At 53.0% G+C, this 27,429-nt stretch overlaps 2 protein-coding genes across 11 annotated transcripts in view; one reads left to right on the top strand and one right to left on the bottom strand.

Moving 5' to 3' along the window:
* The window catches only part of ELF4 (E74 like ETS transcription factor 4), a 37,172-nt gene extending 29,559 nt beyond the window's left edge, over window positions 1–7,613 (top strand). For both annotated transcript variants that reach the window (XM_014866242.3, XM_014866243.3), the window contains exons 4-9: window positions 310–402; window positions 1,764–1,955; window positions 2,833–2,916; window positions 2,992–3,184; window positions 3,794–4,171; window positions 5,066–7,613. In XM_014866242.3, coding sequence (XP_014721728.1) covers window positions 310–402; window positions 1,764–1,955; window positions 2,833–2,916; window positions 2,992–3,184; window positions 3,794–4,171; window positions 5,066–5,870 — 1,745 coding nt within the window. In that variant the 3' untranslated portion in view covers window positions 5,871–7,613. The remainder of the gene's footprint in view (window positions 1–309; window positions 403–1,763; window positions 1,956–2,832; window positions 2,917–2,991; window positions 3,185–3,793; window positions 4,172–5,065) is intronic.
* Window positions 7,614–13,483: 5,870 nt separating this feature from the next.
* BCORL1 (BCL6 corepressor like 1) overlaps window positions 13,484–27,429 on the bottom strand; it is a 61,667-nt gene continuing 47,721 nt past the window's right edge. For all 9 annotated transcript variants that reach the window (XM_044763434.2, XM_044763432.2, XM_044763433.2 and 6 more), the window contains 3 exons: window positions 20,060–20,137; window positions 18,863–19,016; window positions 13,484–15,586 (listed from right to left, as the gene is read on the bottom strand). In XM_044763434.2, the coding sequence (XP_044619369.1) occupies window positions 15,304–15,586; window positions 18,863–19,016; window positions 20,060–20,137 (515 nt within the window). In that variant the 3' untranslated portion in view covers window positions 13,484–15,303. The remainder of the gene's footprint in view (window positions 15,587–18,862; window positions 19,017–20,059; window positions 20,138–27,429) is intronic.

Here is a 27,429-nt window from a genome sequence, read left to right as displayed (position 1 = left end):
GCCTCCAACTATTGAAAATTAGATGGGGCAGTGAGGACATCAAACGGGAGTACCACTTCATAGAGGAAGGAACCGTCTTAATGGATTCATGATCTTTTGAGATGGAGTGGGCCAAAACCCAGCTGGGGTGGGTGTAGAGAAAAGGTGGAGAATTAGGGTGGGAGGTGCCCTGGTCCCTTCCTGGCTGTTCCCTGGCTCTTTAGCACCATCCTCTGGGTTGGCCCTGATTGTAGCTGTACCCCCTGCCCTGTGCCCTAAGAGAACTTTTCTTCCCCCTCCCCTCACCGCCACCATGGAACCTGGAACCAGATGACAATGAGGCAACCTCGCAAACCATGTCAACCACTGAAGTCTTGCTCAATGTCGAGTCTCCCAACAACATCCTGGATGAGAAGCAGATCTGTAAGTTGGAACAAAAAATTCCATTGAAAAATATCACATCTGTGCACTGGGTTCTTAGGCACAGGTGCATGCAGGCGGATGTACCCACACCCACCGATACACACATGCACATGCTCTTGAGCTGTGACTGGCATGGGGGCGGGCAGGAGGGCACTGGAGACCAGGAAAAGATGGCCACGGTGACTTTTCTCCCAATTTTTAAATTGTGATAAAATATACAACAGGAAATTGACCACCTTAACCATTTTTCCGTGTCTAGTTCAGTGTATAAAGTACATTTGTATGGTTGCGCAGCCATCACCACCATCCAGCTCCAGAACCCTTTTCATCTGGCAAAACTGAAACTCTGTACCCAGTAAACACTCCCCACTCCCCTCCCCCCCGCCGCTGGCAGCTGCCCATCTACTTTCCGTCTCTCTGAATTTGACCGCTCTAAGTACCTCATGTAAGTGGCATCACAGTATTTTTCTTTTGGGGACTGGCTTATGTCACTTAACATCACGTCCTCAAGGTCTGTCCATGTTGTAGCATGTGTCAGAATTCCCTTCCTTTTTAAGGCTGAATACCTTGGCCAGGGTGACGTTTTAGGTTCCTCTGCTCTCTCGCTGGGCTCCCAGGAAGACTACGCAGGGTGTGGCTTATTTAGAAATGTTCTAGCCTTGGAACCTCATCAGCCCTTTCCCTAGTCTTGGAGGTTGGCCCCCACCTCCCCAGAAGGCCCCAAGGCAGGATCCTCCCCCAGGACCCCCTCAGGCATTTGTCCTGACGCCACAGAAGGATGCCTGGCCCTCACTGCCCCTTCCCAAGGGGGCGCTGGGACTCAGTGGGGGAAAGAAAGCCCTGTGCAGGTTAAGAGTCCTAGCATTTCCACTCCCGACTCTGTCACTAATATTCATTTCAGCATTCAACAAATTTTTACTGAGTGCCTACATGTACCAGGCACCAACTTGCTGTGTGACCTTGGGCCTGTGCTCTGCAATCTCTGGGTCTCAGTTTCCTCATCGGGAAAGGAGAAGAATTGGGATAAATGATGTTCTAAGGATCTTTTCAGTTGTAAAATAAGGGAATGACTAAATCAAGGGGGCCCTTTACCCTGGGTGTTGCCTGGAACGTCCCCACTACCGGCAGCGGGCTATGCGTGTGGCAGCCGTGATTGGGGCAGCTCGTGCCCACAGCTCCGCAGATGTTTCCTCTCCTCCTGGGGCGAGACACTTGAGGCATTTTCAGGTGTATCCTGTGTCTGGGGCTGTGGGGAACGGCACCTCCGCCCTCCCTGGAAGCCCCCCATGCACTTGAGCGCTGGGAGACCATGCTCCCACCCTGCCCCGAGCCCCAGCCACCTCAGGCCTTTCTTCTTGCAGTCGGCACCTCTGAAATGCTTCCAGACTCAGACGCTGCTCCAGCCGTCACTCTGCCCAACTATGTATTTCCTGTTGCTGAGCCCGATGCCCTGAACAGGGCGGGTGACACTGGTGACCAGGAGGGGCACTGTCTGGAAGAGAAGGTCCCCAGAGAGGAAAGTGCTAAGAAGACTGGAAAATCAAAGAAAAGAAGTAAGAGAGAAAGAGAAAGAGACTGTGTGTGTTTGTGTCTTCGAGGGCGTGGGCAGTAGGAGCGGGGGAGGGGTCAGAGAGACCATAAGGGGTGAGTGGGTCTAGGCTCATAGACACGTTAAGAGGACAGCTCTCTGACGTGGCAGGGATGGACGAAAAGGCCTCCCTTCTGTAAAACGTGGCCTCATTGGTTGGCCTGCTGGAAGCCTGACATTTCCTGAGCCACTCCTGTCTGCCCAGCAGACAGAAACTCTTCCAGAAATGCCAGTGATTTCAATGGGTTGGATCCTAGGCTGGGTGTTTAGACACCAGGCTTGGCCCCCTGTCCAGTCCCGGGTCCCCTGGGGGCCTCTGTCTATAAAAGACGCCTCATGCCGCATGCTTATCTTCCTTCTGTGGAGCTTATGGAGCTGAGGCCATATATAGGAGAGGACTTTGGGCTTTCCCAAGCCCTGGTGTTATTGATTTACTCGGGCAATCGCTGGTTGATAGTGCTTTGTCAGTTTGGCCACCAAAACCCCAGTGCCACACTTACCTGAACAACAGTCATGCCTTTAGGCTGTCTTTTCAGTCCGAAAACTAGGCTGGGAGGAGTCTGTTCTTCTAAACGGGACTCACCTGCAAGCATGGCCCTGCACGGCACCGGAGCCGTGTCTGGTCTACCTTTGGGGTCTGAAAATGAGGGCGGGCCGTTGGGCAGGGGCAGGTGCCTGAGGGCTGTGGCTCTGGAGAGCGATCCTGGGCCTCCAGCCCTGGTGACCTGGCTCTTCCTTGTCGCACCCAACTTGGGAAGCTTCTGGGCCCTCTCTGTCAGGAGTCGGCCCTGGAGCACTTACCGTGGTCTCAGGCTCATCCTGCTCTCACCTTCCCCTCACAGTCCGGAAGACAAAGGGCAACCGCAGTACCTCACCCGTCACTGACCCCAGCATCCCCATACGGAAGAAATCCAAGGATGGCAAAGGTATGGCTGGGCGTCAGGTGGGGCGGGAAGGAGCCGGGGGGTCTGGGCCACCCCTCACCGCCTGCCCCTCTGCAGGCAGCACCATCTATCTGTGGGAGTTCCTCCTCGCCCTTCTGCAAGACAGGAACACCTGCCCCAAGTACATCAAGTGGACCCAGCGAGAGAAAGGCATCTTCAAGCTGGTGGACTCGAAAGCTGTGTCTAAGCTGTGGGGGAAGCAGAAAAACAAGCCCGACATGAACTATGAGACAATGGGGCGGGCACTAAGGTAGGAGCTGCTGGAGCGCTGAGCCCTGCCCTGGGGGTGGCACCAGGCTTTTCCCTCTGTCCAAGGAGTCCCTCTCGCTGGAATGGAGACCCGATTCGTCCTTTAAGGAAGCGGGTCCTGTGCCTCTCCTATTTGCTTGCCCCCGAGCCCATTTCCCAGGACCCCTCTTGGAGGAACCATCCCCTCCCTCTTGCATTTCTGTCCTAGCCTTTTCTCTTTTTAGAGCGGAAGAGAATTTTAGGGTCTCCCATCCTCAAGAAGGGCTTCCTTCGTATTCTGCAAGCCAGAGACCCAGGGAGACGGGCCTGAGTCACCCACAGTTGGTCTCAGGCTGGGGACTGCTCAACTCCCCATCATCCATCCCCTCCCGTCCTTCACTCACCCCTGTCCTCTGCCCCAAAGCAGACTGGAAGTTGGCACTTGAAACCCCTTTTCGTGGACCCTTTGAGTCCTCGGGGGAGAGCTCAGAAATTCCATAAAAGCTTCACCCCTTCCCTTGCCCTTGGGCTCCCGTCTGGCTCCCCGGCCAGCCTCGGCCTCATGCTTGCCCTGGCCTGGAGGGCGGTGTGTCCCTGGCTGACTCCCCACTCCCCTCCCCTCATCCCCCAGATATTACTACCAAAGAGGCATCCTTGCCAAGGTGGAAGGGCAGCGGCTGGTGTACCAGTTTAAGGAGATGCCCAAGGACCTGGTGGTGATCGAAGATGAGGACGAGAGAAGTGAAGTCACAGCTACGTCCCCTCAGGCCTCCACTCCCTCCACCTCCTCCACCAGCACCACCCGGAGAGCCAGCTCCAGGGTCTCATCCAGAGCCGCCCCCCAGGGCAAGGGCAGCCCTTCCTGGGAGAAGCCGAAGGTTCAGCACGTTGGTCTTCAGCCATCTGCGAGTCTAGAATTGGGACTGTCTCTAGATGAGGAGACCCCCACTACCTCCACCGTGCTTGTCTCTCCACCAGAGAGCCAGGCCAAACTCACCAAAGCCGTGAGGTAAGGGCACCAAAGTCCTCAAGAGTCTTGCCCTAGGACCTCGTGTTGGGGGCAGGTTTCAACTTCTGGCAAAGCTCCGCTATGTCTCTGGTCTCATGGGACCCTCGCAGAGTCCCTGGGAAGCCAGTGGGGCACTTGTTGGTCAAAAGAGGAAAAGTGACTTGCCTGAGGTCACACACCAAAGTAATGGCAAGGCCAGCACTTGACATGGGGGGCTTCTGTTGCCAGCTGGGACTGTTTCTGTGGTACCCCAGAGTGTCCCCAAGCAGCCACCAGGGGCCTCCACATCTGTACCCCTCTCTCCAAGCGCCCTCCACTCCAGAAAAGAGGCAAGAGAGAATGCTACAGAGCTGCCCACTCAGCCTTCCTCAGGCCCTCCAGGCCCACAGGAAAGTTCTCGCTGTTTCTTGTCCACGCTAAGGTGCCTCTAATTTTCCCTGAAAGGTTGGGTTTTGTCTGGGTTATGGAGCTGTTTGTATGTAGCTCTCACTGCTCTGGCTTGGGTCCCCAAGATGGTTTTCTGAGGAGGGAAGGCAGTAGAGTGGAGCAATGAGGAACATGAACTCTGGTGTCAGCAAGGCTAGATGTGAACCCCTGCCACTAGCTGTGTGGTCTGGGGCAAGTTACATAAGCTCTCTGTGCCTCAGTTTCCTCAAGCTGTAAACTCAGGTTATTAATCTTACTCAGCTCGTGGGCTGTTTGGGAGGTGGAGTGAAATACCGCATGCCGATCATTCAGAATGATGCTCACCTAGACCAAGCACTCAATAAACGGGAGCTGAAACAACAGCGAAGAAACGGAACACCTTCAGCTCCGTTCCTCCTGTGCCCTCCTTCCGAGCCAGCTGAGAGATGCCTCTTGCCTTACTCAAATCTGTTCTCTGTTTCTTCTCAGTACTACTTCTGTGCCCAGCAACATCCACCTAGGAGTGGCCCCTGTGGGGTCAGGCTCCGCCTTGACCCTGCAGACAATCCCGCTGACCACAGTGCTGACCAACGGGCCTCCTGCCAGTACTACTGCTTCAACCCAGCTTGTGCTCCAGAGTGTTCCGCCCGCTTCAACCTTCAAGGACACCTTCACTTTGCAGGCCTCCTTCCCCCTGAACGCCGCCTTCCAAGAGAGCCAGGGGGCAACACCAGGGGCTCCGTTGATTCTCAGCGGCCTCCCCCAACTTCTGGCTGGGGCCAACCGTCCGACCAGTTCAGCACCGCCCTCAGTCACAGGGGCTGGACCAGCAGGGCCCAGCTCTCAGCCCCCCGGGACTGTCATTGCTGCCTTCATCAGGACTTCAGGCCCCACAGCAGCCCCTGGGGTCAAGGAGGGGCCACTGAGGCCCTCCTCATATGTGCAGGGCATGGTGACTGGGGCCCCCATGGAGGGGCTGCTGGTTCCTGAAGACACCCTGAGGGAGCTCCTGAGGGATCAGGCTCACCTTCAGCCACTTCCAACCCAGGTGGTTTCAAGGGGTTCCCACAATCCGAGCCTTCTGGGGAACCAGACTTTCTCTCCTCCCAGCCGCCCCACAGTTGGGCTGACCCCAGTGGCTGAACTTGAGCTCTCCTCAGGCTCAGGGTCCCTGTTTATGGCTGAGCCTAATGTGACCACATCTGGGAACCTGCTGACCAGATCCCCAACCCCAGCCCCCTTCTCCCCATTCAACCCCACTTCCCTCATTAAGATGGAGCCCCATGACATATAAACAGATGGGTTGGCGGCAGTGTGACGCACCAGGCGAGTTGAGCAGCAGTTTGAGAAGGACTTCCTCTAGCAGAGACTGACTTCAGTAGCATACCTGCCCTTACATTTTAGTGGGATGTCAATACACCGGCCCCACCCCACCCCTGCCTGGCATCACCATGGCCAAACCATGCCCAGTTTGAGCATCGCTGGGGTCAGACCATGGCCTTCAAGAGCACTAGGGGATATGTTCTTGTCGGGGTAATGGGCTGACTTGGTGATGGAGGGCAAACCTCCTGAGAAGTGTGTGACCAGGGCTGGTGCAGGGGCTTCACAAGAAGAGTCTTTTCGCCTGGCTGTATTTCTCTACCCACGTTCCCTCCACAGGCAACTTACTGCCCCCTATGTGAATATCTCTGTACGTATTTGTGTGTACTCGTGGGTCTGCATCTCTGTTTCTTCGGGGAGGACGGGGGTATAGCCGTGAGGTCTTCAAGGGTGTGTGTCTGTGGGTCAACCACAGAGATGGAGATTTTTTTTAAGGGAAAGCATTCTCTAGTTCCTTTGTACAAACCCACATTCAGTTGCTCTGAGACTATGGGGTACAGGTTGGATCCCCAAATCTAGAGAGATGCCACAGAGCTGGCTCAGGTCCAGAGTAGGAGAGCTTCAGTGGGTGTGTGTGTTGGAGAAGATGCAGTTCTAAGGGACAAGGAGAAGGCCAAGAGGGATAAAAGCATGAAGAGAGGGCAGGGTACTCAGCCCAGGGAGCAGCCCCCGAGCCACCACTAGCCTGAGGTCCTCTTCCCGGAGACAGCCTCATTGCCCACCAGTCACTTGCCAGCACACTGGGACCTTGGCACCCCCAGAGTGCTTTCGTGCAGGGTTAGACAGGGGCCAAGTGCCCCTCTAGGGTCAGACCCAGCCACAAAGTCACCAGGCAGGGCTAAATTAGTTGACAGTTTGTGTCGCAGGCTTGGGCTGTATTGCCAGCCTTCACTGGCACCCTGGCCTACAGTCTGGATCCAGGGTTCCCTCTTGATTCATTTGCCCCCCATGTTTCCCTGCTGTCAGGTGTTGCTGGAGATAGTCATGTAGCAATGCACATTGGGTCTGCCTCTATTCCTGCTCGTGCACACCTGCCGCTCAGCCTGCCGTCTCCTCACCCCATAGGTTTGCCAACCATCCACTCCCATGACGGCTGTGGCAGACCCCCTCGGGTGGAGGCTGCCCTCGTCTCCAACTTTCGCACCTAACCCTGATTACTCCTTCGCCAAGAAGACAGGAGCCCAGGGCACTTCTCCCGTCTCTGCATGGCTCCGTGCTTCCCTCTTTCCCCTTTTTGAGGAAGGGGTCAACTGATTCTCTCTTAAAGTCAACCCCTCAGCCTAGGGCCTGGACCCCCTCCCCGCTCTCTTTGAATTAGCTTGCTTCTCTCCTTCCAAATTTGGGGGCAAGGCTGAGAGCTAAGACATGTCAGCTTCGGAAACCATATTTTCTGGTGAATTTGGTTAATGTGAATCAGTGCCTCAGGACCCTCGCTATGTCCTTGGTACAAAAGCATCCACTTGACCTAACTACCTCCCCTGGTTGTTCTCTCTCTCCTGGTCACTGCCAGGGCTACAGTCGTCCTCTCCCGCTGTCTTCTTGTTCTTCTTTTCTCCCCGGGAGGGAACCATATATGGTTGTGCAGGTGTATTTATTACACGTTTCCAGCACTTATCACTAAAGTGCCTTTTTCTAATAAATCCGTTTATTATGACAATTTCCTGATGGTGGAAAGTAACGCATCTTGAGAAAGGGCCACCTTTAAAAAAAAACATTGCACAAAGGCACTGCATGGGTTTGGGGTGGCCCTGCCCCCCTCACCCCAACTCCATAGAACTCATCATGTGAAGGTCACTGAGAGCCTCACGGTGACATCGAACGAATGTCGTCTTCACAGTTCTTCGCCCCTGTGAGCCCTCACGGCACGTGACACTACTTCCCACCCCTTCTTGCACTAGTCAGACTCAACTGCTGCTTCTGTCACCCACTCTGTGCCTGTGCTGGCTCCGCATGTAGCACTTTAAGCGGGGGTGGCCCCCAGGGCCTCCTTCATTTTCCTGGCTCCTGCTCGGCTCCTTGGAGATGAGTCTGAAGTCTAGGGCTCCAGCCTCCACTTTTCTCTTCAGTTCCTGGCTCGCATTTCCAGCAGTCTGCTGGACATTTCCAGCCAGGTGCTGGTCAGTCCCTCAAAGACAGCCCCTCTATCAAAGATGCATTTTGAAAGTCTCTCCACACGCACACAAAGCCTTTCCAAAAAACCAAACAAACGAGAAGACGTCACGACTCACCCATCTCTGCTGATGGTGCCAACACTTACGTGACTTTCTAAGTTTGACACTCTGAAGCCATCTTGACCCTGTCCCCCCCCCCAACCTCCTGAAGTCCAGTGCCATTTGCCACATCTCGAAAGCCCAGCCTGTCTTCCACATCCCCAGAGCCTCCAGCCTAGCTCAAACTGACGCAGAGCTCATCCCCGTCCCGAGACACATCAACAGCCCCCAGTGACCTGTCTCGCCCCCTCCCATCTGGCTGAGCAGTGATTCTTGTGTTCAGACAAGGTCCCAAGTCCTTGACCTTCCGGCAAAGCCCGTCATCGTCAGGGCCTAACTCACTTCCCCAGTCGTCTCACATTGCTCCCTCCATCCCCAATAGAGCGCTCTGGTCAAACTGATGGATTCGCTGGCCTTTGGATATGCCTCTGTTCGAAGTGCCCACCTCTCTGCTTTTGCTTTACTTGGTTCTGTTCGGCCAGAATGCTCTTCCCACCCTGAGAGTACCAACTAAATCGTATCCGTCAAGACTCAATTCATGGAAGCTGCCTGCCTAGGCCAGCCTATCCTTAAGTGAGTTCTTCATTTTACATTTCTAGCAATTGCCATTCTTTTGGCGACTGATCCTGCACAACCTGTGACATCTCCTTTATTATCATCACAAACTGTTACTTAAATCTTCAATGACCTGGACCTCCCAGGTCTCCACAACAAGTGTGTTACCTTCTGAGGGGCAGGGGACTGTGTCACCCACAGAGCAGGGCACACTACAAAGCATCTAGTGAGCATCAGCAAACGGTTACTGATTGAGCTGGTGAGAGATGGGGACCAAAGTTTGAGGTAGGTGACCTCCGACCTCCCCTCAGCACAGGCACTCACCCCAGGTGCTCCACTGCCCAGGGCCTGCCCTCCCTGGTTCAGTGCCCTCATGGTACCCCCACCGCCACCCCTTAACCTTATCTCCCGAGAGTTGTTACTACTTTGAACATCCTCTGCCCCTGAAGAAACTTCCCTGTCCAGTTTCTTTCCTAACTCAAAGTGTTAAATTAGCTAATCTGATAAACTAACCTGTGCTGATATAGTTATGGGAGAGGGCTAGAGGAGAACCTCAGGAGACGGGTTCATTTTAACCAGGGTCATGTGGCAAGAGCAGCTCTGCCTTTGCGATGGTTTAATGGAGTCAAGAGGTTCACTCCTCCCGCCCCAGCAGCTGATGCATTACTACCCTCCTCTGGGCTCCCACAGCACTTTGTATATACCTCTTACTGTAGCGCTTAGCACGTGGTAGCTCCTTAGCTATGTGTTTTTTGTATGTTTCCCCTCCAATAGACTGTGAGCTCCTCAAGGACAGGGACTGTGTGTTAGTCACTGATGTATCCCCAGCGCCTAGCACAGTGCCTGGCACACAGTAGGTGCTCAATAAATGTTTATTGAAAAAATGAATGAATCCTGCTTCTAATCATGGGGATTTCAGCCCTATACTGTGGCTGGCAAGAGGGGAGGGAGAAGGACAACCCATGCTGGGGGCTACCACAGCTTTTTGACCCTAACACTGTAGGCAGCTGCTTCCTTTGCCCACGTCTATGGCCACCCCTGGACAAGGGGGTCCACAGGAGCCCAAGGCTGCTTCCAGCTGTGCCTGGCTGTCACCAGGTGCCACGGGCGACTCCTGAACTCCCCTCCTTTGCTGCTGCCCGCTTCCTGGGACAGCCTCATCACTACTTCCTCATCCCTAGGTGAGACTGAGCGGTAGAAACGTCAGGCCCGGTGGAAGGGGCGAGACAAGAAGTTATTCTCACGATCATAGGCCTTTCTAACCCCATCACGTATTTTTAAAGAGGCTTTTGCCTCTGGCTCCAAAGCTGCTGGATCCGAGGTGAGTGAGCTCATCCCCCTCTCGGCTGCTCCCAGGGCTGGGAGGCCAAGGCAGTCGCAGCCTCCGAGAGCCTCGGCCCTCGCACGCCAGACGTGGGAGCTGACATCCAGCAGGTGGCGCTGTCGAGTCGGCGACGGCGGGCGGGTGGCCCGGCGCAGCCCGGGAAAAGAGGAGCGGCCTGGGAGGGGCCTGCGGCTCGCGGCAGCGGCGGCCGTGGCCGGCATCATCCCAGGCCTCTATCCTGACCGTTTCCCTGGGCAGCTCTGGCCCCCTCCAAAGCCTTCCATTGCTCCGGAGCTTCGAACTTTCTCCCAGGCCCCCGCCCCCTCCACTTTCCAGGGGGAATTTAGCCATCGATCGAATGCCCTCTCCCCATTGGCCAGTCGCGCCCTGGCCCCACCCCCGGCGGCCCCCTCCCCCAGCCTCGGGAGCGGCAGGTGAGCACGCGGCCGAGCCGGGCCCAGCCCCGCCGCGCTGCACCCCGGGCGGCGAGGGGGAGCCGCGGCCGCCGTCCCCTGCCGCGGGGGCGCCCGGCCTGGCCCTCCTCCCCCCGCGCCGCTGCCTTCTACCTGGGAGTCGGAGAGCGATCGAGACGCCCGCGCGATCCGTTTGCCGGTAGAGGGCCCCTCCCGCCCGCCTGCTGCGGGAGCCGAGCCGGGAGGGCCGCGCGGGGCCGGGAAGCGTCGGCGCCTAAAGGCCCGACGCTGCTGCGGCTTGCCGGCCCCCCTCGCGGTGGAAACCCACAGTCTAGGGAAGCACATGGAGCCCGGCCTGGCCCGCTGCGGGGTCCAGAAAGCCCGAGCCCTTGGCGCCTCCCGCTGGCAGCTAAGCCAGCCGAGGCGGCCTTGGGGCGGACCCCATCCTCCCTGAAACACACACACACTCGTCTTAGCGGGGGCAGGACACAATAAAACACCCAACCCACTTTCCCGTTATGGGTTAGAATATGGAAGGGGCAGGAGTATACTGCCCAATTCGCCCCTCATCCAACCCAACTAGGGATGAAGAGAGAGCGCAGGGTCCTTTCTCCGGGAATATGGAGACTTGAACGGGGCTTCTCTTTCAACCCTGCACCCCAAAGAGGAACATTCTGGTAAGACCATCATTAACTGTAGGCTCGTGACCTCAGCACGGAGGAGGAACTAACTTCGCCTAAACAGCCGTGTTTACTCAGTATGATTCTCTTCCGTCGTGGGTAAATTGAGCCCCCTTTGGCAGATGGAGCAATTAAGGCTCAGAAAGATTCGGTTCTCACCCAAGGTCAGCCTAGGTGGTAAGTGATGGAGCCGGCTCTTTCCCCTAAGCCACACTGAAAGGATTAGGAGACCGTTTACTAAGAGGCCAGGGCGCTCGCCCCAATCCAGACCAGGGCTGCAGAGCTAATATCACGGCCCTTCCCTCCGGCCTTGATCTTCTTCCCAACCTGGCTCAAGGGCAGTGGAAGGACTCCAGAAAAGGTGGGGGGAAGGAACCCAAAAGCAAGAAAATGAGAAACTGCTGTTTGGTTCCGCTTTTAACGCCTCCCCTTTCTCTAGGGAAATAAAGGGGTGTGCGCCACCCACACACCCAAACTCAAAGGCCCATGGCTGTCCACAACTCCCCAGATGACTATCACCCATTCGTTTGGGATCATTCTGACGTTGCCTACAGCATCTCCCCGCTGCGTTCAGTGGAAATCCTTCTAGTACCCCCACCACTCTCCCTTCATCCTGTCTGAATCGCCAGGAGTTACCTTTCTTTCCCTCCCTCCACCTGTCCCACCTCCAACGTATTTTTATTGACTTATTAAAATAAAAACAAACAAAAAAGCCTCTGTCACTACCCCGTTTAGTTTTCCTGTGGCTCCCCATCGTCTAAGGCAAAAGTCCAAGCCACGCTCCTTGGCACGGCCAGCAGGGTTCCTGCACCCTCCCTCCCCATCTGTCCCCTCCAGCTGTGGTGACACTGAAGTCAGTTGTAGTTTCCTGCACACTATCCTCTTCTTTGTCTCCAAGCCTTTGCTCAGATTGTCCCCTCAGTTCAAAGACTCTTCCCTGCCACCCCTAATTCCTGTTTTTCTACTTCAGTGTCAACTAGCCATCACCGCTCCCAGGAAGGCCTTCCGACCACCACAGCGCCCTTGCCGATCTCTTTGAGGTCCCATAGCATCCTGGGCCTAGCTGACTCCTTGCACTCCCCACATGGCTTTCATGACCTAATGACAGGTCTGATTTCTTAACTGTAAGTTTCAAACAGAGGATCAACGTGAAATCAGTACTGTTAGGGGGTCGTTTGGGAAGCAGAGAAAGCAACTATTCGAGAGGGCCTTGGGATCAGAAAGTGGAGAAGCGAAGTCCAGTGAGGAACGTTAATGCTGCGGCTCAAAGGGGATGATGCTCCTCCATCTGGGCAGAAAGACCTGGGTCCAGGCCTGCTCCTGGGGCTCAAGCACAGAGAGCAGCTCACAGTTCACTCTCGGGGATGGCTGGACTCCAGTCGGCCAGACACACAGACTGCCTCACCTATACACTGACACGGCTCTCTAGGGACTTAAGCCACAGTGAGAGGCCCTAAGAATATAGCATAAAAGGGCCTCATCCCTGGCTTGTCAAACATCCCCTTCCTCTCAAACGGTGACAGGTACATTCTGGAGCCAGCAGTCAGAGGGAATCGTAGCTTCTACCAGTTTCTCAGAAGTGGGAGGAAAAATTGTAAAATCCAGGATGGGCATCTTGCTTCCCTAGTAGCTGGGTCTTAGGAAACCAGACCATGGAGGCCTGCACTGTGTGGGTGGGCAGAGGGGACTCTGGCACAACAATGAGGGCAGTGATGAGACCATGCAGTCAGATGCCCAAGAGGGTGGCCCAGGGCAGGAAAGAGAGGCAGCAGGGAGGTGATTTCCTTGAGTTTAAAGAGGATCATTCCTCACCGCCACCTAAAGGAGAGCTCCTCCCTCTAGTCCTGCTTCTCTTATGGCAAACAAGGAATGCGGACACACACACACACACACACACACACACACACACAACCAAAGCAGGTACTCAATTCTCCCCACCAACCCACCCTGCCCAGGATTTGCCCCTACCTTTCCTTTTCTTTCCAGATCCCGCCCCAGTGACCCAAATGTCCACTAGCCACTCCACCTGGTCCTCATTTGTTGCACCCCTAAGGGCCCCAAACTGCAAAGCGGGATCAGGGGTTTCCCCATTGACTTCATCGAGATGCCCATCTTCTTTAACCCAGGGAAAGCCACCACGGGGAGAAGAGTAAAGCGAGACAGGAGACAGCAGCCCTGACACAGGTTTTTCAGTATGCAAGTGTTTTTGACTCCACAGCCAGTTGCTTAAAATGAAACATAAAGGGCAGCCAGAATACACACCCAAATGCAAAAAAGTAAACATAAAATAAACCACACAATACTATGAACCCCAACAAAACCAAAAAATTAAAACCCAAAACCCCTCAACTTTATATATATATATATATATATATATTTTTTTTTTTTTTTTAAAAAGGGAGAACAACTGTTCAAAACCAACTGGGCAGTATGGTGGGGGTGGGGAGCAGTCCTACAGAAGGGGGCCTAGAACTTCCCCCCGGGAACAAAGAACAAACACAATACAAAGAAAATAACCACCAATGCTCCCGCATGGGTCAGGAGTCTCCAGAGAACAGATTGTCCCATCCTCAAACTGGCTTTTTTTTTTTTTGCCTTTTTTTTTGTCTTTTTTTTTTTTCCATTTTCTTCTTTTGTTGTTGTTGTTTTAGCACCTGTACAATAAAACTGTACCATCTCCAACCAGAGCCGGCCACAGCGAGGCCCTCCTGCCTGTGGATGGCACATACTCTCTACAAGGATTGTTCGGAAAAATAGCAATTGGTAGAAAAATAAGAACAAGAGTGGGAAAGACAACACCACGGGTGGCGGGGGGGCGGGGTCAGGGAAGCAGCCCGAGCTCCGCCCTCTGTCCCTCTCTCTCCCTGAACAAGCCCAGCGCTGGAGGCCCGGAGAGAGGCCTGGCGTGGCCACGCACTCGGCCCCAGGTCCCCAGGCAGGACTGGAGCCCAGCCGAAGACCAGTCTCCTGCCCTCGCCTAGGAAACGGGCTGAGGCCTGGATTTCACATCTGGCAGTCGATCCCAGAGCCCACTGCAGATTCTAGAGGAGAAAGGGGCGGAAGGAGGACGGAGGAGAGAGAGAAGAGAGAGGAAAGGGGTGCTGCGATTCTGGCAAGGGGGCGAGCTGGGGGGCGAGGGCTGGGAGCTGAGAGGCTCAGTATCCAGAGAGGGTGAGGCCAGAAGGGGCTGGGGGGGCTGGGGTGCAGGGGGAAGCTGCGGGAACAAACTCATACTGTGCACTCAGGGGAGCGGGGAGGAAAGTGTGCGGAGGGGCAGCCTTGTCCTTCAGGCCCGTTCTCCACTCTCCTCTATTAGAGTAATTAATTGACCCCTCACTCCCACAATCCTCCCCTCCCCAGTAAACACTAATCTCAAGATAGCAGGGCTGCTGCAAAGGGAGGGGTGCCATGGATGAGAAAAAACTGGGGGGGGAGAGCACCAAAGCCTCGGGATTTACCCCCAACCCACCAGCCCTGGGCCAGCACCAGCAAGCTTCATTAGTCACAAGTCAATGGCCCCCACTCCTCCCCACCCCCTCCCCAGTGGGGGAAAACAACCCTGGAAGTACTTTGTCAGAGGGAGGGAGCAGCTCCAGAGCTTATCAAGAAAGACAAAGAAAGGAGGTGAAGAAAGTCCCTCAATACAACAAGCTGTCTCAAATCATCACAGTGATACAGACTTATCAGAAACCAATGAAACAATACAAATTAAATACTAATAAAATAAATACTATGGAAGACAGAAGAACACAGGGGAACGGAGGGGGCGCTCAGAGATTTGGGCTTTTCTCACTTCTCCTCCAGACAGGCCGCAGCCACCCAGGGCCCAGGTTTGGTCTTGGTCATACCCAAGGAGGCCAGTCCAAGGGACCCTGGCACCACCTCCCACCACCCCTGGGACCTCTTGTCCTCAGACGTGGAGTTCAACTTTCCACCCCCATCACCAACCACGACAACAATGACGATGACAGGGAGATGAGAACTAATTGTAACCAAAAAAAAAAAAAAAATCCAGTCACTAATGCTGGCATTGATAAGGCGGCTTCTTGTTGGTCCGTATTATTGCCTCATTCTGCAGTCTGGTGCTCGGTGGGGGAGACATGGGAGGTGGGGGAAGGGCGAACTTGGGAGGAGAAAGAAGAAAAGGGAGGGGCTGTTTTCCCGGTCAACTGTTCCAAGGCTGGAACTCCACCTGGGACCCTAGGAGCCGGAGTAGCTCAGGCTCGTACCGCACCAGCTCCACAGTCTCAGAGGAGCCTGGGGCAGATCTGGCGTCCAGGCCTCCAGGCCTCTCGGCAGGGGTCAGCAGCTGACTGGAGGCCACCTGCCGGTGGAACTCGGCCTTGGGCAAGGTGGCAATTTCAAAGTGCGGGAACCGAGCCTGAAAGATCCTTGAGGAAAGCTTCAGCCTCTTCAGGACATCGGTAAAGAGAAACCAGTTGCAGGGCCTGGAAAAGAAAGGCAAGGATGGGGGTTAGGGAAGGGGGCCGAGGGGAGGCGGAGGGGGCACCCAGAGCATGTTTGAAGGTCCAGGAAGGCTGTCAGTCTAGCTACCCTCCACCAAGCCGGGGGCTCTTTGGGTGTAACGGAGGTGAAAATTTTCTCCTGTCCCGACATCAGCGGACCCAGCTTTCAGCTAAATGGCAAGCACTCAACCCATGAGTGACCTCTTCCAAAAAGTGGGAGCAGAAGGGAAATGGGCCTTTCAGAACCAAAACTCTCAGCAGGCTTCCCCAGGGCTTCCCCGCACCCCTGACCTGGAATCGAACCTCTGCAGGGACCGGTTCTTCTCCCCGCCGACCCCTATCAGCCCGGTCTGGTTTCCCTTTCCTGTTCACACTCCTTGCTTCTCCTGCCTCCTTGTTCTCCAAGATCTTCCCCAGCAGAGGGGGAGCCGTGGAGAAAGGCCTAAACTGCGGGTAATCCAAAAGGCATTTCTCTTTGGCTCTGGAATGCATTAGACAAGTTTTTTCTCCAGCGGCAGCACCATCGTTTCTACAGGGCCGGAGCTCACATTACAGCCAGTCTGACTTTGCTGAGCACACCCGACTGGGCGGCAGTCTGGGGACAGCTGGGAGGGGTGCTGGAGAGCCCAGTCCTGGGCCAAACGCTTGCTTTGACTAACGGGGAAGAAACGCAGCATCCCCATGTGAGTGGTCCCTGTTTCCAGGGCTTTCCCTCCTCGCCATTCCACTATCCTGCTTCCCGCCTTTGCCACTTTTGGCCTGGACTATATTCCATCAGCCTCCTAACTGGGTTCCCTCTGCCAAGAGTCACTCTTCTGCACCCCCACCCACTCTTACTGGATCCTCTGTCACTATTAGTTTTCTAAAAAGAAAATCTGACCTTCTCACCCCTAAACAGCTTTCAATGGCTCCCCAGTACCTCCAGCAAAAATACGCCAAATTCTTTAGTATGGTATTATGCAAGACCTTGCAAACATGACCCCATCCCACCTCTTCAGCCCCGTCTCCACCAAATCACACAGGCGCACACGCACTGCATCCTCCACCCTGTCAAGTGCCGGCCATTGGATCAAGGACCAGCCTTGCTTGCTGAACTTGCATGTCTTGGTGCCTCTGCTCGTGCCACGCCCTCCACCTGCCTCTCCTCTCTGGCCCTGCTCAGATGCCAGCGCTCCCGTGAAGCCTTCCCCCCATCTAACTGGTTGCTTGTCCCATCTTCCATGACTCGTGGCACTCAGTCCATAGTCCTATTATAATACTTATAACAGAGCCCATTTCAGAAAGAATAGAAAAGATACGTAAACTGTGGTTCTCTCTGTGGCATAAAAATGGGGCTCGGGTGGACTGGAACTTTTATTTTTCACTTGACACCCTTCTGAACTGTTAGAATTTCTTACAACAATAAATCTGCTTAGGACATTTGGTTTTTTATTAAGAGTTAATTGTATACTTGTCTATCTCCTCCACTAGGCTGGAGATTCTTTGAAGGCCAGAGCTGTATTCCGGCCCTCAGGGTTTGACCTGGTGCAACTGTTTAAGACATGTTTCTGGAATTGAATGTTCTGTACAGCGCCCAAAACTTCTACCCAGCCCCACAATCCTTATCCCTAAAATGCACCATTTCTGTCAAATGAGAGCAAACTCTGTCAGCTCACACAATCAGGGAATGGAGTGTTCTGGATTAAGAGAAAGGGACCATAGATACCATATACTTGGACCATCACTTTCAAAGAACGGAAAAAACCCTCAGAACATTAACACTGGTGATCAGAACTCAGTTTTGCTTTGATGGTTCAGAAGGCACTTCTGAACCCCACTGGGCCTCAGAGTCATCATTCTACACCCTTCCTCCTTGAAGAACATAAATTTTCACATTGTGCTGCAGCTGGGGGGAAAGGCAGATTCAGAAGAGGTGCTGGAGGAGGGAACATCAGGAAAACCAGCCTGGCAGGTACCAAGCTCTCAACTGCAGACCTGCCTGCTGCCTGGCTCGCTGAGTGGCACGCAGCCCTCGGTTACCCCATGTGCTGTCCATACCTAAAGCACACGACCCTGGTCCTTTTACTGCCTGGGGCCCAAGATCCTGTTTCAGAGAAGGAGGTGCTGAATACTTTGGAGGAATTAATTAACTGTGCAATACTATATCCCAGGGGCCCGACCCCGCCCTCAGGGATCAGCTTATGCCCAGAAGAATAAGGACCAAAAGCCCCTGAAACTTGATCCCTACTAGTGTCATCATATAGGCTATTTTTATTCTTATCAGGCCATGGGAGAAGGGATGCAAAGAAACTGTGGTCCAGTGGTTAGAGTTGTCACCTGAGGGGCTCACATGAAGGGCTCCTAATCCATTGTTCGCCCCCCGCTACCCCCCACCCGTCATGTGCAATTCATGTGCTTTCTATTTCAAAAAAAAATAGGGTCTGATGTTTAAAAAATAGGTATCAAAGAAAAAGTACCCTTAAAAGGGTTTGCAAAGGTATTTGAAATATGTGAAGACACCAAGAAGAAGAAAAAAACATAACGATGGAGGCTAAGAACAAAAGGACAATTCATCCAGCATCCTCCTAGCCAGCTCTGCCACACGCCGCCAGATGTGAAACCCGGCAAGAGCCACGGCCCTGCAGGCTGCCCAACTCCCTTCTGAATCATCAAATAAAGATTAAACTGGGTTCAGTCTCACGTTAAGTATCAGGTATATTCTAGTCTCTGAAAATGGGTGATCCCCATTATAACAGACACAGTAATCTGAGGTGACAGCGCCCGTGCCCCATCATCTCACCAACATTAAGGCTACGAGAAACCAGCCTGAGGATTGCTTAAGGACCCCAGTGGCCCCAGAGCTATGGCAACCATATGTCCCAGCTTTTGCAAGAATCTCAATTTCAAATATTCTGTCTGGCTGTCCCCAGAAACCACAAAAATGTTCCAGAGATTCTAATAGTTCATCAGCCCAAATATCTCCCAGATCGTCCCTTACACCCAGGAACAGTGCAAAAACCCTTCAGAGAGTGAGTCTAGATTTGGGGTTTGGGAAATACACACAGTCAATATATCTAGAGCTTACAGCCTATATTCGGAATGTAACTATCTAGGCTGGAAAGTCAGGCTGGCCTTGGTCGTGTATTATCTTTCCTAAGCTCCAGCATTTGTTCTCCAGGTCTCAGCTTCTTTCTGGAGAACTCCACCCTTCCCGGGGAGGCAGGCCAGGGGTTGCCAGGATCCTGGCACTTAGTCCCCATAGATCTCTCAGACACTTACCCGCGGGACACTGATACTTGGAGGTTGTAGCAAGGGAGAAGAGGCTTGTCTGAGAGCTCAAACATAAAATCATCCTCTTCCACATCATCTCCTTCTTGATCAGAGCTCCCAGGAGGATTATGGAGGAGGTCACAGGCAAACCCGTCCTTTTCCTCTGTAAGGAAGGCACACAGGGAATTAGGACTTAGCCTCATGCACAAAACTGAAGAACAGAAATGCTCCAACAAGATAAAGGGGTGTGATTAGGAGATAAAGGAGCCCACAGCTGCCTGGTCGGGGCCAAGGTTCCCTTTCCCATGGCTCACAGCCGTAGGAGGGCACAAGAAAGTTCTAGCCCTGGAAGACAGCATTTTGTGGCCAGAGATTCACTCCCCTCCTCCACCTTTCAACTGGAAAAGAGCAAGGTGAGGGGAAGGATGAGCTGCTCAGCTGCTGGAGTGGAAGGCTGAAGCTCCTTCGCTGCCCGTGGTGTTCCCAAACTGCACCAACTGCCTGCTGGGATCCCCAGAAGCCCGAAGGGGGCTCACCTTACCCTTCCCCAGCCATGAGTTGGGACATGGTTTGTTCCATTCCACTGCAACCTTCTCTTGCTCCAGCTTCCCCCAAGCTTAGGGGTGGGCACCTCCCTCAATCTGCAGCCCCTGGCCTAATGAGTGAGTGCTAGATGACTGCCACAGACAGACTCCCCGCTCTTCCGCGAAAGGCAAGCTGGGCCAGGGGGCTAAGGGCTCGGGCCGGCAGCTATCTCAGAAACTCGGTGTGCATCACGGGGCAGGGTAGGGAGGGAATGGTAACTGCCAGAGGAGGGGCCGGGTCCCTCTTGAGTGTGAGCAATACCAGAACAGGTGACCATGCACACAGGGGCTTCTGGCAGGGTTAGGATAAAGCAAGGGAGGAGAAAGGGACCTTGGAAGAGAGAGAATAAAACAAAATACCCAGAGTGCGGAGCGGTAGAGGGCTAATGAAGGATGGCTTTGTTGAAATCAGTGGCATCTCCTCATTGAGGCCAATGAGTGCTGGGTCTGGGGGGAGCATGGGCTAGGGTTGGAGCTGAAAGGGTCTGTAAGCTACTAACAGGTGAAGAAGGGCCACTTCCATAGGGTGACTCCTGTCTTTGGGAAGAACCAGTAAACCCAAAGTAAATCCCACATCTTGGAGCAATGGACAAGGGTGGGAAGAGTCCCACTTAAAGCTTACCCAACACAGAACTGCTGTAAAAGTCCCAGGATACACCAGGATCACCCTCTGCCCGGCCCTGAAGATCCGAGAGGTGATCTGATGAGAGAAGAGAAAGCAGTGAGAAAAGGAGGGCAGGCTGCAGAAAGAATCGAAAAGCAAAGTATGTCCATATGGGGCTGGGAGGATGGGGGAAGGGAAGGAAGGACCACGAGAGGGGCGGGAGTGACTGGAGAGAGATACACTTCCTGCTGTCAATCAGAGGTTGCAAACCAGCAGCCAGAAGCCAAATCTAGCCGACTGACCACAGGGGGTTTGGCCCAGGGTTTTAAACCAAAAGAAAATCCGAACATCCATTATTTTAAAATTGAGAGATTTCACTTAAAAATCCAGATTTCCAGCTTTTCTTGAAAAAAATATCAGATCTGGCAACACTGTGTCCGCATTCCTGCATGTCAACAGTTGGCTAGAGCGAGAGGCGACATGTGTGTTCTCCAATTTAACGGTCCCCACCCAGCCTGTTCTGCTCTCTTCCATGATCAGCCTGAAAGCATTTAGGTCTGGGATCCCTGCTTTGAATGGTGTAGGGAGTTACTCTGCAAGCAGAATCCTGTATCTATCCCAGGGTTTTAACTCCCTGCTAGCTACAAGGTTCATATATCCAGCCATGATCTCTCCAAAGTGCGATAAGGAAGCATAATTCTTTCTGTTTCATCTTTGAAAAACACGGGGGAGATGGCCAAGTTTATCCTCATAAAAAACTTTTGCTTCCACTCTTAGGCATATACTCCAAGGAACTGAAAACAGGTGTTCAAACAAAAACTTATACACGAATGTTCATAGCAGCCCTGTCACAGCAGGCAGAAAGTGGAAACCACCCAAATGGCATTCAGCTGATGAAGGGATAAACAAAACGTGGTCTATCCACACAATGGAATATTACTCAGCCATGAGGAGGAATGAAGTGCTGATACACGCTAGAACATGGATGAACCTTGAAAACATTATGCTAAGTGAAAGAAGCCAGACACAAAAGGCTATACGGTGTATGATTCCATGTACATGAAACGTCCAGAACAGGCAAATCTATAGAGACAGAAAGTAGCCTGGAACGGGAAGTGACAGCCTCACGGGTACAGGGTTTCCTTTTGGGGTGATGAAAAAGTTCTGAACCTCGATCGTGGCGATGGTTGCACGACATTGTGAATGTACTTAACGTCACTCAACTGTCTATTTTAAAACGTTTACAATAGTAACATTTATGCTATAAGTATTTTACCACAATAAAACAATTTAAACCACCTTTTGGTGGCTTGACCTGAGGACAGGCACCAGGTCATGCCTTGGTCTCCTTGTTTCCTAGCTAAGCATCATCCAGTGGAACCGTTTCACCTCTCAGCCCCACGTGGACAAAAAGCAGATTTTCATGACAAATTCAACTGTGTCATCTGTGGGCACATGGCCCAGCAGTTGCCAGTATGCCACCTAGGACAGTTGGCGAGCTAATTTAGCTGTGTATGGTCGCCACTGGCCCTCAAGTGACACCTGGGCAACAGGACAGGAGAGAGTCCAAAGGGCACAAGTGAGGTGAGGGTACCCCCTGAAAACCAAATCCCAGGAGGCAGTTGGCAGCCACTCTTAAAGGAACAGAGCTGGTTTCCCCCTTCGAAGGCACCACCACACGCCAGTCTAGCTTCCTTTTGGGTCACACGGCCCATCAACAAAAACGCCTATTAGCTGTTGTGAGCTACTGAAGAAGTCATGTTTTAGCAACCTTCCAGGAGATGAAAGGTTTCTTCTGGTAGGAGAAGGCAGCCAGAGAGAAGCTTTCAAAGGAACGGCTGAGCAGCTAGAGTGGAAAACCTTTGGTCACGTACATTAGAGCTTTCATGGATTCCATGAAAAAACCCTGAGGTCACAGCTGCCAGCTTATGTGCTCCTCTGTATCCTGTGCCACTTGAGAGTTGGAAGTAGTTTCTTCCAAAAGCATCTGTCAGCTAGATAGGTGTTATTCTGTGCCCAGCCCTGGGCTAGGTATCCTGGGAGATAAAGGCATGAGATAGTAAGCTCCCAAAAGGCAGGGATCACATCTGTCTTGGTCATCATTGTCTCCCCAGTACCTAAGCCCAGGTGGCTGGCACATAGTAGGAGCACAATAAATATACAAGGAAGAAAGGGAGGGAGGGAGGAAGGGAGGAAGGGTGGGAGGGAGAGAGGGAGGGAGAGAGAGAGGGAGGGAGGAATTCCCACAAGGTGAGACTATAAAGTAAGGTGCTTGCTTAACCAGCATGCCGAAACATAGGCATTCAAATGAGTGCTGACCCCCCATGAGGTCACATGAGGATTCCATGAGAGCAGCCCCAGCTCGCCGACACCCCTGGGGCTCCTCGATAGGAACTGCCTTCAGAGCCCTGGCACATTCCTCTCATTCTCCTCCTGACAGCAAATCTTTGTCAGTCGCAGGTGAATTTGCCTTTTTGAGATGGCCAAAAGTTAATTAGCACAAGCAAAGATGCAAAAGTCGGGACAGGTCCGTGAGTGGCACACACAAGAAACCCCAACGTTTGCTTGATGGTGCAGCTTTGAGTCACGTTTCCTCATAGGTCTTCACACCCCATCAGGATGAAGAGTGACTTCCCTTTTCCTTGCTTCTCCCTTGCCCCCTCCCACAACTTTCAGTCCTTTACTCTGCCCTTCCCTTCAGAAAGTGCCCTCGGCCCAGCATGCCCATTCCTAGGCACAAGTCCAAGAACCGAAGATTGGCACGCAAACAAACTCCTGGACACACATGTGCACAGCAGCACCAGTCACAATTGCCAAAAGATGGGCACAACCCCAATGGCCATCCTCTGATGAATGGATAAAGAAAATGTGGTATATCCGTACAATGGGATATTATTCAGCCTTAAAAAGGAAGGAAGGGTTGGGCTGGCCCCGTGGCCGAGTGGTTAAGTTCGCGCGCTCCGCTGCAGGCGGCCCAGTGTTTCGTTAGTTCGAATCCTGGGCGCGGACATGGCACTGCTCATCAGACCACGCTGAGGCAGCGTCCCACATGCCACAACTAGAAGAACCCACAACGAAGAATACACAACTATGTACCGGGGGGCTTTGGGGAGAAAAAGGAAAAAATAAAATCTTTAAAAAAAAAAGGAAGGAAGGGTTGATACGTGCTACCCCATGGTTTGGCCTTAGCAACATGACACTACAGCAAAGTTAGACACAAAAGGCCCCGGATTGTACGACTGCTTTTATATGAAATGTCCAGAATGGGAAAATCCATAGAGGCAGAAAGTAGATGGGTGGTGCCAGGGGCTTCGGGGAGAGGGGAATGGAGAACAGCTTAATGGGTACAAGGTTTCATTCTGGGGTGATGAAAATGCTTTGGAACTAGACAGAGACGATGGTTGTACAATGTTGTGAATGCACCAAATGCCACTGAATTGTTCACTTTTATTTTTTTATTTTATTTTTTTTGAGGAAGATTGGCCCTAAGCTAATATCTGCTACCAATCCTCCTATTTTTGCTGAGGAAGATTGCCTCTGAGCTAACATCTGTGCCCATCTTCCTCTACTTAATATGTGGGATGCCTGCCACAGCATGGCTTGATAAGCGGTACGTAGGTCCACACCCCGGATCTGAACCAGATAACCCCAGGCCACCGAAGTGGAATGTGCAAACTTAACCACCATGCCACCGGGCTGGCTCCTGAATTGTTCACTTTTAAATGGTTAATTTTGTTATGTGAATTTAACCCCAATAAAAACAAAAAATTTTTTAAGTGGTCAATGTGAGGGTCACCCTGGTAATCAGAGTTTCTCTGTTTCCCAGAGTCCCATCATCGCCCTCCCCATCTCCTCCAACCAAGTCACCAGCTGAGGGACATGAAAGGAGAGAAAAACGAAAAACAAGCAGTCTTCGACACGGGGTCATATGGTGGAGGTCTCTGGCAGGAAAAACAAAAACCTGTGATTCCGTGACCTCAAGTGGTAAATTGCTAACCCTTTCATCAGTGGAAGGAAAGGCAGTCCTGACACTTCCTCTGATGCCCCAAACCAAACTGCAACACCCCCCAGCCCCCACATTCTTTCTGACATGGGAGGAAAAAAGAATGATTTTCCTTGGCTGGCTTCGATATTGCTCTTTATTTCAAAGGGTCAAAGGCAAAGCAGTCACATGCCTGCCTGTAATTTGGCCCAAGGAGGAGGTCTTCCAAAGGTCTCCTGGAGGGTCTGGACTGCTTGGTGCTCCAAGCCGGAGGACGAGAGAGAGAGGGGGGCCTTGTCTGCCCTCTGGTACGCAGCACTATGTCTGAAACCCAACGGGTGCTCACTAAATGCACGGATGAATGAAGGAATGAAGGAGTGCCCTGACATCCTTCCTGATCGCAGGAGAAACAGGCCTCACTTAAAGCCAAGCCCATATAGGAAAATCCACATTTACAACCCAGACAAATTACCAGTCTCTTCTGCTTTACAAAAGGATTCACTATGGGATACGTGTAAATAGTGACATGCCTTTGTATATTTAAAAGAGGGTTTGATTCCCAGACTTTGGCAGAACAGGGGCCTCGCACAAAGTGAGGGGAGTTCTATGCGAGGGGCAATGCTGATGCTCTTGCTCTTTCCCACCTACAGAAAATGGAGCCTTTTGTGCCCAAGAGGGATTCGCCTTCATCTTCTGCCCAGTGGGATCTCCATTAGGGGAGGAAGAAGACAATTAATCAGTGGAGAGCCTGGTCAGGCAAATGCTTGGGGATGCAAAGCAAAGAGCGTTTTAAATACCTCAGCCAGACAGGCACGGTAAAAGAAAATCCAGAAGTCCACGCAAATGCGTCCAGGTGTAGGGGTGGGGAGGTGGGGCAGTGGAGGGTCCCGCCCCCCCCCAACCTCCAACCTCCAACCTCGTGGTGCTTGCTGCAGCCTCTATACCACTCCACCCAGTGGTTCCTGGAGATTTGGAGGCCGGGAGGGTACGGGGATGAAAAAAGAGAAATACTTGGTTCAAAGCATGTAAACAGCCCGTGATGATGGTTGCACAACATTGTGAACGTCCTAAATGCCACTGAATTGTTCACTTCAAAATGGCCATGTTAGGTGCATTTCACCTCAATTTTAAAGAAGGGTACTGCCTTCTTGTACCTCCAAAACAGCCTTTGGGCCCGAGTCTCCTCTCCTGGGAGCCTGTTGACTCCTACCAGTGCCTGCCTCTCTGGGTTGTCAGGCCAAGGTCCTAGTCTGACCTGCTAGCACTTTCCCCAGCAGCCAGACAGAATTCTGCCTTTAATTGCCGCTTGCTATTTGCATGGAAAAGAGGTGGCCCAGTTTTAACACGCCTTTCAGCTCCTGGCCCCCACTAAGAAGCTCTAGCTCCATGCCCATAAAGGTAAGAAACAAAGTCAAGATTTGAATGAAGGTGTGCAGCCTACACAGGCTAGGAAGTGCCAGAATCAAGAAGAGTCTTCTCTTGATTCTGCAACATGGACTGGCATTTGAGTTAGTTTAAGGAGGTGTCAAAAGGCTGCTTAGGAACTGGGATGAGCTGAGAAATGAGATAAGAGAAAAATGTGTTCATTCTTTTTTTTTTCTTAGGAAGATTAGCCCTGAGCTAACATCGATGCCAATCCTCCTCTTTTTGCTGAGGAAGACTGGCCCTGAGCTAACATCCGTGCCCATCTTTCTCTACTTTATATGTGGGACGCCTGCCACAGCATGGCTTGACAAGTGGCACCATGTCTGCACTGGGGATCCAAACCGGCGAAGCCCGGGCTGGTGAAGCAGAACATGTGCACTTAACCACTGCGGCACCGGGGCAGCCCCATTCCTAATTTTTTAACTACTTAAAACAGTTTCAACATTCAAACTCTTTTGGGATTTTGGAGAATGGGTTGGGGAAGGAGAGTTTGTCTGCTGACTAAGGGGGTCAGAGAGCTTTCTTTGGACCCAGAATGCCCTAAGACCCTCAGGAGGGCCATCTCCAGCCCAAAGAGGCCCCTGGATTAGACCTGTTGACCAGAGACAGGGCTTCCTGCGGTGCTTTTATGATGTTTAGACGCTCAGGATGTTCATCCATGCCAGCTTTTCCTGGAATCAAGGGGAGTGCAGACGTGCGTGTGCGTAAGAGAAAGTGCATGCAGCCATGGTATGCGGGAGGAGGCCACAAAGGGTGGCTTGCCTCAAGCCCTGCACCCCAGTGATGGGTTCAGCTCAAGGGAACAACAGTCAACACTGGCCCAGGACAAATGGCTGAGTGAGCAACCCAAAGCTGCTCTGCCCCTCAAGGACAGGGGCTTGGGACCCCAGAGCTGGGGGGAGGGAAAAGGCAGTCCTCTTGCCCGAGCCAGAGAGATGCTGGGTCTGGCTGTGAGGCCTGAGGCCTGGACATAGTGACCGCGGGGTTTAGTCGGCTTGACTGGGGACTGGATGGAGGCTGGCTGAGCAGGCGTCAAGGCCTGCCTCCGCAGGCTCCCATCGCTCCCTGTCCAGCTTTGATGAGTATGCAGGTGCCGCTCCCACCTAGTCCTCCTTCCATTGGGACCTTTAGTTCAGCTTCCTTTGTTGCTTCTTCCGTCTTCAGCTACCTTGTTAACCTTTGTCTGATAAACTAATGAGCCCCCGGTTAGGAGCTCAGAACTGTAACTCTGTGGGGCGGGGGTGGGTCGAGACGAACTAGGGCCAATGCCCCGGTGACTGGGAGTGACCGTGGGCCAATCCTTGGTCCTTTGGGCTCCCAATCTGAGACCGGTTCTACCACAAACACTGAAGCCTCCAACGAGGATCAGTGATACAACTCCCAGCTGCTCCATCCGTGGCTCCGGCGGTCCAAAGAAGTAACTGCTAGAACAAGGGCCAAGCTGTGACGTCACTAAGGAGGCAGGGTTCCTTTCTTTGGAGGTCAAGGCTGAGGAGATTCCCACTGAGCATGCCTAAGCTAGACGTCCCTCCTTCCCACCTCCCTGCTGCCCGACTCAGTAGAGCCATCTCACTGCGGACAAACAGCTGCCATCTGCTAATGAGAAAACAAATGCCTGCTGCTCATGGCCCTCGCCACAGGCCTGAACACCAGACACTTTTCCAGAGGGGGCAGGTGAGGAAGAGAAAGGACAGGGGCACACAGAGGGAACGTCGCAGTTGCCACAGGCACGGGCTGTGAGGAATATAGCATCAGGAGGGGTTCCAAGAGTTCCACTTTGATCACCAACAAGGACAAAGTGCAAAAGCAAAAGCAAAACGCTAAGTGTCACTTCTTTGCAACTGACATCCCATTCAAAGCACAGGTCAACCCATTTTGTCCCCAACGAAATCTATTAGCAGAGCTGCTGTTCCACGAGGAGGCCTACCCCACACACCTACCTGGGGAAGTGGGTCCCCCCAGGCTACCAGGGCCCTGGAGA

Source organism: Equus asinus, chromosome X (assembly GCF_041296235.1).
Source record: "Equus asinus isolate D_3611 breed Donkey chromosome X, EquAss-T2T_v2, whole genome shotgun sequence".
Lineage (NCBI taxonomy): Eukaryota > Metazoa > Chordata > Mammalia > Perissodactyla > Equidae > Equus > Equus asinus.
Note: the sequence above shows the minus strand (reverse complement) of the source record. Positions and strands in the feature narration are given on the sequence as shown.